Genomic DNA, 12,231 nt, shown 5'->3' with positions numbered 1-12,231 from the left:
GAGGATGCTTACAGCCTAAGACTATGGCCCACGTCGTAGATGAAGTTGAAGTAGGTGCTCCGGAGGTGGGCCTTTTTAGCTGCGGTTGGTGACTCTTACTGAGGTACCATGACTGGCCCCACTCACCCCCTTCACCACGGATGGCCGCCCACCGTCCGATCAGAGCACCTCGAGCCACGGAGGCCCACCTCCGGAGCATCTACTGTAGCTACATCCGCGACGTCGGCCACAGGCTCAGGCTGTAAGCATCCCCTTGATCCCCTCTGTTTCATCAAACCTGCGAGCGAATTGTGCTCGGTATTACCCGATCTATGCCCTAGGTTTCACAAATTCACGAGTGCGGGTTGTGTTTGCTCGATTCCGCGTGTGCCCCTGACGAAATCTGGATTCTTTTGATGATGTTGTTGTTGCAGCTGCAGGCCTAGATCACAAGCGCGATGGGAATTGTGCTCTGCCACCGTTTGTACCTTGGCTATGTAAGGAATGTGTGAATACCACCGAGCTACATTCAGTCAGTTATGAGAAAATCTAGTCTAATGAGCTTGATTTCTCAAAAATCTAGTTTTGACAATCTCATATGTATTAATTGCTCTATAAGTTTAGTTTGAGCAACATTCAGTTTGAGCAGGATTCAATGTAAATCTTGTCAACTAACAGTGTAATTTTCAACTAACAATAAGCACTATGTATTTCCAGCAAAGTTCCATTGCATTTCAGTTAACTCTTTCAAAAGAGAATCTAGTTCAGAGATGAAAATTAACAAAGAGAGTTGTGGTATACTGCTATGTAAATTTTGTATCTAAGCCACTCCTTTGCTTGTTTTAGTGCACTAATTTCATTTACATTTGATTTCTCAGGAGAAGTACCAGAAGGGAAGGGGATGTAGGGAAGGGGATTAATAAGGTTGTTTCCCGAGGTGTGCATGAATGATCACGTGAAGGAATCCTAGTGAACAACAATTTATAAATCACCTAGATAAACTTGACATTAGAAAATATTCCAATAATATAAATCTACACCAGATTGGAATCCCCATACCATCTATTTTTTTAATCTTTAAAGAACATCTATTTCAACAAATGCATCTCACTGAACCTCTAGGTAAGAATATCCCAACATTGTTTAGAGATCATATACCATACCATGCCCAATTCTAACGTCATTGCCACTATTTCCAAGTATGAAACACTTTTGATTATTTCTTAATTATTTCAATCTAAGATATATACTCAAAACAAAACCTAAGACTGAAAAATCAGCTTTGAAAGAAGATTCAAAGATCATATACTAATGAAACTTACATCTAAGACAGACCTTCGTTGGTCCATGGCGTGCCTGTCCACTTCAGTGGCACCATTTTAAGCACCAAGGGCAGTTCTATCTCCTCGATTGCCCGACAAGTGGACATGACACCAGTGCTCACGCTAAATGGATGACTCCAATCCCTGGCGTACTAAGCCGCAAAAAAGTATCAATAGAGAGAGGAAGGGAGGGAGAGGGACCTGCTGATTGAACAAGTGCTGTCGGGGTAGGTCCAGTCGTGTCATCGGGCCGGAGTCCGTACATGGAGCCTTTTCTCTTCTACCTGATCAAGTTCAGAACCAACATCATCTCCTAGAAGCAGAAAAAAAGCCGAAGATGTTGTCATATGTACATAATGTTTTTGCAAGATAAAAGTTTTATGCCTTAATATGCATATCTCATTCCTTGATATTTCCGGAAATCCGCATCTTACATTGATAAAAATATTATAGTACATGGAAAAAGTTCACATCTAACAAAATTTGACATAAGACAACCTTATGAGCATCACTAACTTGGTAATGGTGGCATCAGAGATCAAAAGAGTACATTATATATGCCCAATTGATTCCATTTGTAAGCATCCAATAGACAATGATGTCAACCACCCCAGTCCAGTGCAAAGGAATGGAGAGATAAGCACATTCATGTTAAATAAAAGAAGCACAGGCTATTGTAGTATATATAGGAACCCTATTACAACAGATAAACTCAATATCTTAACTCCACATTTAACAACTGAAATTGTACAAACATATTGGCTTTAGTTATGCATCTTATTAGGTTATAAGTGTCTTAAGAAACCCTCCTATATCTTTTGGAGACTAAAATAAAATACGACTAAATTAAATATGGACATAGTGGCATAATTAGTTCAAGTCTCATATGAGAGAAACCAACAACATGGGGACTGGTAATCCAATAGTTGTTGGAATCACGGTAATTTGTTGTCAAGAAATAAAATCAGCATTAAAGGACAAAACAGAGATAGGCATAAAGCATCTTATATTAGTTTTATGTCTTTCTGCTTCAAATGGAAGATATTTTCAAAGCCACGAAGACCATTGTTTCTTCCCTTAATTACTTCATACCTTCGCCCATGCCGTATCTTCCCTTGATACATGACTAGTGAACTGGTGAAGCTAGAAGACAATGACTAGAATGACAAAATGACGAAAAAAATGATGAGCGTAGAACACACAACACATCAAGCCTCCAAGGGGTGCATCGTGCATGCTCTCATGGCTATGTATTTACAACATTTGACAAACAAAAGAGGTAACCAGAATGCATGAAAGAACAATTATATAAATCGACTCATAAATAAGAAATCTGAAAAGAGAGAATCATATATGTCTCCATAGTGCACATAACATCATGTATAATGCATTCAGATGCATCCAAGAACAAACAACACAAAATCATTCTTAGTCATTGATTAATGTATACATGAATATAACGATAGCCAATCACATCTCTACAATCGTGCGTAAATAGCATTGTCAAATCAATGTATCAGAGCCACTGCTTATATGCACTAACATTGTAAGGTTGTGTAGCAAACACATGGAAGAAAGAACTCAAGAAAGAAGAGGCAGAGATGACTTTCGGCTACCTTCAATAGGAAAGGCATAATGTTGGCATTTATCATTATCATCTTCATCAGGATCAATGGCGTGGAACTCTCTGATTATCCTCAACTTTCTCTGGACCAACAGAACAATAAAGTAAATAAAAATATAGAATCAAACTCCATATTAATTTGCAGTATCTAAATCAGGCACACGTATTAAGTTTAAGAAAAAACAAGGCAATGGGATTAACCTGTGACATCCCCATTCAACATTCATTTATACTCTTAGGAATGCCATAGACCACTTCTAGCAATATTAGCAATGCGAGTATAGAAAGACTGCACCAGAACGGATTCATAATCTAATTGTTGTTGAATGCATAATTAGGTAAAAGGTGAATAGATGGTTCTCATGGATGAGCCTGTGGCACATCATTTCCTTTGCAAAAGAAATAAGCACTATTTTAGGCATTTGTTTTACCATGCAATTATATTTTAGTCCAATCTAGTCAGGTACGAAATCAAACTCAACTATTTTAGCCTAAAAAGGAAAACGGATTATGAGAGGCTATTAATATCTACATCTCGTCTACCAAAACATACACATGACCACTATTATAAAATTGGAGAGAGATAGAGAGAGTGGAGAGAAAGGGAGATGGAGAGAGAGGGGGGGGAGAGAGAGGGAGGGAGGGAGAGAGAGGGAGATCTTCTGAGAGGAAACATCATGTCAAGTTGGAGCTATCGGAATCAACATACAAAGCTCGGTGAGGACGCCGGAGAAAGATTAACGCCGTCTCGTGCAATGCGCTGGCACCTAGTCATGCTCTTGCTCCTCACCAACATCTAATGGTGGTTGGTGTTAGGATTAAAAACCCTAGCGCAACGGGCACACCGAGCACGACGGATCAGGGAACTAGGTTGTGGAAGAGCATCCGACTGAGCGAAGGAGAAGTAGGAGGCGCGAGATTTGGCAACCATAGCGGTTTGGGATGACGCATCAGCAGAGGCGTAAAGGCGGCAAACTTGGCTCCTCTTCTTCGCCTTAGTCCACCGACAAAAGCGATGGGGGGAACAGGAGCTCAGGGCAACGAATAAGAAGGAGATGGAGCGGTGGCGGCGCGACGGGAAGGTGGGAGTAAAGCAATGTCACAAAGAAAGGGGAGGAAGATAGTGCGTTTGGGAAGGGGAGAGAGCGAGCAAGAGGGGACGTGCGTGGGTGGGGCGGCGGCTAGGGTTTCGCACGGGGAGCTGCTGCCTTTTTTGTATCTCAAGAAGGACAAAACTACCCCGGTGAGGGCATGAAATTTACGAAAGGGTGCAATTGAAATTTTATCACACGACTGAGAACAATCTGGTAAATATTCGACGGCTCACACGAGATCAGCGCGAGATGGGCTGGCCCACATCGCGCTGCGATTTTGATCGAACGACCCAGAATTGGTGGCGGCTAGGGTTTAACACGGGGAGCTGCTACCCTTTTATGTCTCAAAAATGACGAAACTACCCCGGTGGGGGCATGGAATTTACGAAAGGGTGCAACTGAAATTTTATCAGATAACTGAGAACGATTTGGTAAATATCCGACGGTTCACACGAGATCAGCCCAAGATGGGCTGGCCCGCTTGCGCTGCGATTTCAATTAAATGACCCAGAAGCTGTGGCGGCTAGGGTTCAGCAAGGGGAGCTGCTACCATTTTTATATCTCAGAAATGACGAAACTACCAGGGGCATGGAATTTACAAAAGGGTGCAACTGAAATTTTATCAGACGATTGAGAACGATCTGGTAAATATCCGACGGCTCACACGAGATCGGCGCGAGATGGGCTGGCCCGCTCGCTGCGATTACGATCGAACGACCTAGAATCGGTGGCAGCTAGGGTTTAGCATGGGGAGCTGCTGCCCTTTTTATGTCTCAAAAATAACAAAACTACCCCGGTGGGGGCATGTAATTTACGAAAGGGTGCAACTGAAATTTTATCGGACGATTGAGAATGATCTTGTAAATATCCGACGACTCACACGAGATCAGCCCGAGATGGGCTGGTCGCTCACGCTACGATTTTGATCGAATGACCCAGAATCAGTGGCGGCTAGGGTTTAACACGGGGAGTTGCTGCCTTTTTATTTCTCAAAAATGACGAAGTTACCACGATGGGGCATGGAATTTATGAAAGGGTGCAACTGAAATTTTATCGGACGACTGAGAACAATCTGGTAAATATCCGACGGCTCACACAAGATCAGGCCGAGATGGGCTGGCCCGCTCGTGCCACGATTTCGATCGAATGACCCAGAATCGGTGGCGGCTAGGGTTTGGCAAGGGGAGCTACTGCCTTTTTTATTTCTCAAAAATGATGAAACTACCCCGGCGGGGCATAGAATTTATGAAAGGGTGCATCTGAAATTTTATTACACAACTGAGGACGATCTGGTAAATATCCGACGGCTGACATGAGATCAGCCCGAGATGGGCCGGCCCAGGTTGCGCTGCGATTTCGATCGAACGACCCAGAATTGGTGGCGATAGGGTTTAGCACGGGGAGTTGCTGCCTTTTTTATGTCTCAAAAATGACAAAACTACCCCGGTGGGGGCATGGATTTTACGAAAGGGTGCAACTGAAATTTTATCGGACGACTAAGAACGATCTGGTAAATATCTGACGGCTCACACGAGATCAACCCGAGATGGGCTGGCCCGCTCGCGCTGCGATTTCAATCGAACGACCCAGAATAGGTGGCGGCTAGGGTTTAGCACGGGGAGCTATAGCCTTTTTCATTTCTCTAAAGTGACGAAACTACTCCGGTGGGGGCATGGAATTTATGAAAAGGTGCAACTGAAATTTTATCATACGCGATCTGGTAAATATCCAACGACTCACATGAGATCAGCCCGAGATGGGCCGGCCCATGTTGCGCCGCGATTTCGATCGAACAACCCAGAATCGATGGCGGCTAGGGTTTAGCACGAGGAGCTGCTACCTTTTTCATTTCTCAAAAGTGACGAAACTACCCCGATGGGGGCATGGAATTTACGAAAGGGTGCAACTGAATTTTTATCGGACGACTAAGAACGATCTGGTAAATATCCGACAGCTGACACGAGATCGGGCCGAGATGGGCCGGCCCGCATCGCGCTGCCATTTCGTTCGAACGACCTCAACCCAACCCAAACCAAACCACCCAAAAAGGAAAAAGGAAAAGAAAAGGAGAAAAAAAAGGGCGCAAAACCGCAGCGCACCAAAAAGTCTACCCACCCCGAGCACGCCCCCCGGCACACGCGATACCCACCCGCAACGCCCCTGCCGCGAACAGAGCGCAGACGCCCCGCCCCGCCGCGCAATGGGCAAGCAGCAGCCGCCTCCGCGGCCGGCGGCGATGTCGGCGCCTCCCCCGGCCCGCCGGAAGCGGAAGAAGAAGGGCCGGCCCTCCCTCCTCGACCTCCAGAAGCGCAGCCTCCGCCTGCAGAAGCTGCAGGAGGCGCCGCCGCCGCCGCCCCCGCCCCCGCAGCAGCGCCGCCCCTCCACGCGCCGCAACCCCGCCCCGGAGGACGACTCGGGCGACGACGACCCCCGCCGCGAGAAGAAGCTCCGCCTCGTCGTCGGCCTCCACGATGGATCGGCCAAGGTTTGCGCCCCGATCTGCGCCCTCCCCGCCCGAATCCGCACGGAATTCGCCCAATTCGCCACGGCCGGCGCGCGGATCTGCGCCGCCCGAGGCGCCCTGCCTGCTATCCCAGGCGCGGAAAGGGGCCTCCCTCCTCTGCCCGCGCCCCCCTATTTATTTTACTGCCCCCTCCCTCTGCCGCCGCGACAGTGGTCAACGCCGCCCGCCTCAGCCCTGAGCCCTCGCTCCGCCAATCATTCGGCGGATAAACCAAAACCCTGGCTCGCTCGCTCGCATCCCTGGGCAATAATTGGCGCCATTTCTTTTATGCATCGGAGCTTTTAAAGGCGTGCCTTTTTTTGGCCTGGTTTCCCCCTGCCTTTCGCGCCAAATATTTTCCCCGGCGACGCCAGGATATAAGTATAGGATCTCTCTCAGTGCTTGCTCGGTAACCGCCACTTTTTCTGGCGCCTTTTTCCGCCCCGGGTCTCGCGATTTTCTCCCAAGGATTTCTGTTTGGTTATTTTAAAATGTGTCTACTATCTTCTTTATTTATCTTTTGCTGCTGCTGCTGCTGCTGCAGGGAGAAAAGAGGAGGACAGCGACGGATGGGCGTGAAGGTCGGTTCTCCCCCTGCCTGCTCGTCCGATGCATTTATTCTTCTTCAGGTTTCCGGAAGCAAAATAATACTACAGTAATACTGGACGACGAATGTGCACGAACAAAGATGCCATTTTTAATCCCTGTACTGGTGGATGCATTCCAGTTTGTTTCCTGTTTAATTAATTAATGCTGATTGTTGCTCCTCTGCTCGTGGGTGGATTTGTTCATTTGCACAGAGCCGTCAGATTCCGGCCCCACGACGCCCCTGCCTGACAAAAAGTTATTGGTCTTCATCCTTGATAGGCTGCAGAAGTGAGTTGCTATGCCCTCTCTGCTGCTTCTTCTTCTTCTTCTTCTGCTCTTCCAGTTTCTGTAGCATCTTATCTGAGGTTGGATTCCCTGTTTTCCTGCAGGAAGGACACATATGGCGTTTTCTCAGAGCCGGTTGATGATGAAGAGGTTTGTGTTGCAGGACTGGATGTGTGTTTTCTTGGTTTTGTTTTCTCGCAGGCTGATTGATTTGCTTGTGATTGTCAATGTACTGTCAGCTACCCGACTACAGAGATATTGTCAAGCACCCCATGGATTTTTCGACAGTCAGGAAGAAGCTTGATAAAGGGGCATATGCCAACCTGGAACAATTTGAGGTCAGCATGGAATCTTTTTTATTTTTGGGGTCATGCTGTTTGACCTTTTCTGGTTTAATCAGCTGTTACGGCAATTTGGTTGACTTAGTTGCTAGGTCAGCTAGATTAGTCATCAACTCTGTGAGGCTAATGTGCTTTTCCATGCTGATGTTCTTCTTTCTAACACAAGGCCTCACATTTATGTTCGAGATTCTTATAGATCAGTAGTCAGTTATTAAAACTGTGGCATCTTCTTGTTTGCTTGAAAATATATTTTGTACTGTTGGCTTTGGAGTCTTGTATCATGTTTTGCTGCTCCTTTTTAGGAACAGTTATTCATTCTCTTCGATCCTCTTCAAAGGACTCGAAACTAGTGCAAATGCATAAATGGAAACCTGAGAGTTTTGCTTCTAAATAATGTTTCTGGCAATGTTCCATGTGATCAATATCTTCTGAACTCAAGCACTCTCAAGGGAAGATATAGAACTATATAAAGCACAACACTTTTCAAGACCAGTACAGTAAATACAGTTTAATTTGTAAATACAGTTAACAAGTTTCTTTCAATGGAAAACTGAAATCTATATGAAGGTATCTGTTATAGTAAGTGAAGGGAAGCACTTATGCTCGTAGGTGTTACTGTTATTGATTCCATTACTGGATTATGAATAGGGCTGTGGAAGTGTTTATATTCAATGAATATCTGCTGCCGTTGTCTTTCTGTATCTGCATATCCACTTATGTCAAAGATTGTTTAAGTAATTTGGGTGCTAAGAAGTCATGTAAGGTATGTAATATTGTATATACTTCCATAAGGATAAGTAGCAACACAGCTAGAAAGAGAAGTGCATTTAAATAAACTATGAACTATTCTCAGAAAGTGGTTGTTAGACAGGCAAACCTGTAAATATGTAATTTTTCTAATGGAAAGAATGCTCTCATAATTGTCTATGAAATAAAAGTGATTTCATACATTTGAATCAAGATGAAATGACGCTTTGTTTAGAAAAAAACACCAGTGCGTGGATGCTTGAGCAATATTCACTACGAAGTTCCATTTTCTACTGCATATATAAAAATCTTGTACAGGCACTGCTTATGTTACTTACGGTCAAAGATGTAGAATAAGATAAATCACAAGTATTTAAAAAATGGAATGCTTGTACCTGTGACCTGTTATGAAGTTTGTTGTAGCAGTACTGAGCAACAAGGTGTATTGAACTTTAGATTGAAGTTATCAGTTGTTTGTTATGTATGAGAATGATCATTTTTACTTCTAGAGCTGGTGTGTTAAGCTCTCTGTGCCACCATTTCTACTTGATGTAATTACTTGTCTGCTGCCACCTCTCTAATCACTTGAAAACTATTGGATCTATGTATACTATAAGCCTGTAACCAGCATCACATATCTGCATTTTCACTGAACATTCGATTTAGTCTTACCTCAGATCAGTAACATCATTTCCTTTACCTTGTTTTATGACTTACTTTCTTTTAAACCATGGCCTTGGTCATGCAAGTCACACCCCAAGAACAAGTAGCACTTTGACCCACTGTTGAATCCTGGGTGTGCTAATACTTAATTTATAATCAATGGTTAACTAAGCTCATAATATTATTTGTATTCTACTAAGTTCATTCAAAATGACATAGATTTCCTATTTACAGGACGATGTGTTTTTGATAACCTCGAATGCCATGTCCTACAATTCACCAGACACAGTATACTATCGACAGGTCAAATCTTGAACCTACTTGTTTGATGATTAATTTTATGATGTATTTTTTCTGTAAACCCATGGGATGCAGTGCATATGTAACATTCACATGTGATGCATTATAGGCACGATCTATTCAAGAGGTTGCTAAGAAGGACTTTGAGAATCTTAGGCAAGATAGTGATGCCAGTGAACCAGAACCAGAACCATTACCAGAACCGGAACCAAAACCACAGCGTCGAAGGGGCAGGCCTCCAAAGAACGCTGTCAAGCAGCAAGTTGAACAGCCACCAGCAGAACGTGCTACCGCAAACTTTTCTGCGGCAGCACTTGCTATGGCTGGAAATAGTGGACTTTATGCGCACTCAGGGTTTGATATACAGCGGAGAATTGCAGATGTACTGAAAGCTTCTTTTGCCAATAGAAGCAATGAACACAATTGGTCCAGTGAGCGCAGATTGGAAAGCACTGAAGATTATTCAGGTTTCTTTTATCATTTTGAGAACTCGGTTTCCTTAGAGGGATATTGCCCAAGAATGTCTTCCATCCAGATTTGGCTGATCTGTTAACCCCTTTAACATCATTTGGTACCTTCCCTTTGTCCCAGGGTCTGGGAGTAAATGGTCAGGAAAAATGGGGAAGAAGCCACTTCCGGTAGAAGAGAGTCGCCGGACTACATATTATCAGAATCAACCATCCAGTTCAATGTATGAGCTGCCAGTGGCAACCTCATACAACGGGACAAGGAAGGTTCTTGTACCAGTTGAGTGTCCAATACAAGTCACCTCCCCTAATGATTTATGATATGCCAATATAGTTTTAGGTTTCTGTTGACTTTGCTGAACAGCAAGATGGTATCACTCAGTTTAACACAATGATTGTTTTTTTATCAGATTGGTGCTCAGTTGCCACAGGCCTATTCCCGCAGTCTGGCACGTTTTGCTGCACAGCTTGGTCCAGTTGGTTGGGAAGTTGCATCGAAGCGAATTGAACAGGTCATCCCCCCTGGAACAACATTTGGTCGTGGGTGGGTAGGAGATGGCGAATCACCAAACTCATTTCAGCCACCTGTACCGACTTCATCTCCGATACCAACACCACCACCAAGCAGCACAGCGGCATCGAGTGGGCAGAAAACTGTAGATGATCCTGCAAGCGCAGGCCATTCAACAGGCCCTCATGCAGATGCTGTGTCACATGCGTCTGCCAATAACGCTCAGAGGATCGATTCTCAGGCAGTACCAAGCCCGCAATGCGGATCGTTGCCGCAGATTCCAGTAGACCGAGGTGAACATTCCATTGAGCTGAAGAGCAGCCCCATGCACCAAACTGTGAATGGTTTTAATGCTGTGCCAGGTGCTAACCTTGACTATTGGTTTGCCTCATTTTCTACATCCCCTGTTCCTTGCACTTCAAAAGATTACTAACTCACTCTTACCATTGATTGGTCTTTTCAGGGTCAATCATGTTTGCACCTACCGCGCAGCTGGTCGCGAACCGGATGCAGACGCATATGGCCGATTGATAGAGACCCAAGCTCGACATGGATAATTTGACATTTGGACGCATGATTTCGGCCACGGTTTCGCGGGCACCAAACAAGGACTTTGCTGAATCATATTGTGCTCATAGATTTTTTTTCGAGTCGCTGTTGCTGTGCCGCACCGTGGCCTTGTCTCTCCATTGTTTTTCTTTTTTTTTTCCGAGAATGGGATCTCCATTGTTCATTGTCTGTGGTGTAATTGCTTAGATACCTAGGAGTTAGAATAGAATGCAGATTGCAGAGATATGTGTGTAGAGGGTATTAACAGCGTACTTAAGTCGGGTTCAGAGATTTGAAAAAGTTCTGATGTTGTAGAAACCACAGGGGAACCAATCTGTATATGTTATATTGAGTGTTGTGGTATTGTTGCCACAGTTGGTCATCGTCTGTCTAAAGAAAAAGAAACTTAATTTGCTAACAAACTTTCAGGTTGGTGATATGATACACTTTCAATCTGAAATAGGGTCACACATGCAGAGATTGATATGATACGCGTGCAGCCTGAAATTGGTCACACATGGAGAGTCATGGCTTGTTTGGTTCAGACACACAGTTTTTGAATGTTCTGGCAGCATGTTCAACCTGTCATATGCACATACTTTATTTTTTTTCATGGTAATATGTGTCTTATTCATATGGCACTGACAAAAATAAAAAGACATCAGAGCACTAACCTTAACATAGAGGACCATCAGTTAAGAAGAAAAATTACAATCAAAACCGAATAATCTCGCAAGGTTGACATTTGTCACACTTGTAGCTTTCAATTGGTTCACCGCACATTCAACAGAAATGCTAAACTTATGAAGGTAACGTATAGGCGTACATGTCACATTACTGCATTTTTTTCCACAGAATAGGCACCCAAGGAGCATCTTGAAATTATTATTTTGAGCATAGGACATTCGAAGTCGCTCACATACACGAGCATACATTCACCCCTATGAACGCACATATGCACATCATGCCCATATGAGCACTTTCGAGAGATTGAACCGGCATATCATCTTGAGATTTTACAAAGTCACCATAGACGCCTCGCAGTCGACGGGAACATCTCCTACTACTGAACGAAACATCGCCGGAAGCCTGAAACAAATTCAGGAATAATGCAACAACCAATGTCATGTCTAAGACATGAACCCTGGTGAGTTGGGGATACCACTGTCCTCCTAAGCATCCAACTATAGGTTGATTCACAAGAGCATCTCAAATCTATCAAGTAAAAAAGCCAGTGCAATGGACAGCTAGACGCAAA

At 44.2% G+C, this 12,231-nt stretch overlaps 1 protein-coding gene across 1 annotated transcript; it reads left to right on the top strand.

The window, feature by feature from the left end:
- Window positions 1-6,167: 6,167 nt before the first annotated feature.
- LOC119311500 (bromodomain-containing protein 1-like) lies at window positions 6,168-11,355 on the top strand. Its single transcript, XM_037587133.1, has 10 exons — window positions 6,168-6,504; window positions 7,067-7,103; window positions 7,323-7,398; window positions 7,500-7,545; window positions 7,635-7,733; window positions 9,381-9,449; window positions 9,556-9,913; window positions 10,038-10,192; window positions 10,324-10,786; window positions 10,888-11,355. The coding sequence occupies exons 1-10, from the start codon at window positions 6,220-6,222 to the stop codon at window positions 10,953-10,955; spliced, it is 1,656 nt and encodes a 551-aa protein (XP_037443030.1). The 5' UTR covers window positions 6,168-6,219; the 3' UTR covers window positions 10,956-11,355.
- The last annotated feature ends 876 nt before the right edge of the window (window positions 11,356-12,231 follow it).

Source organism: Triticum dicoccoides, chromosome 5B (genome assembly GCF_002162155.2).
Source record: "Triticum dicoccoides isolate Atlit2015 ecotype Zavitan chromosome 5B, WEW_v2.0, whole genome shotgun sequence".
Taxonomy (NCBI): Eukaryota; Viridiplantae; Streptophyta; class Magnoliopsida; order Poales; family Poaceae; genus Triticum; species Triticum dicoccoides.
This window is presented reverse-complemented; position numbering and strand designations above follow the sequence as displayed.

Bases quoted from the DNA above. Each gene is read 5' to 3' on its own strand.
- LOC119311500 (XM_037587133.1), top strand. From the start codon at position 6,220: ATGGGCAAGCAGCAGCCGCCTCCGCGGCCGGCGGCGATGTCGGCGCCT. The intron at 6,505-7,066 runs GTTTGCGCCCCG...CTGCTGCTGCAG, and splicing joins TCCACGATGGATCGGCCAAG to GGAGAAAAGAGGAGGACAGC. The intron at 7,546-7,634 runs GTTTGTGTTGCA...ATGTACTGTCAG, and splicing joins AGCCGGTTGATGATGAAGAG to CTACCCGACTACAGAGATAT.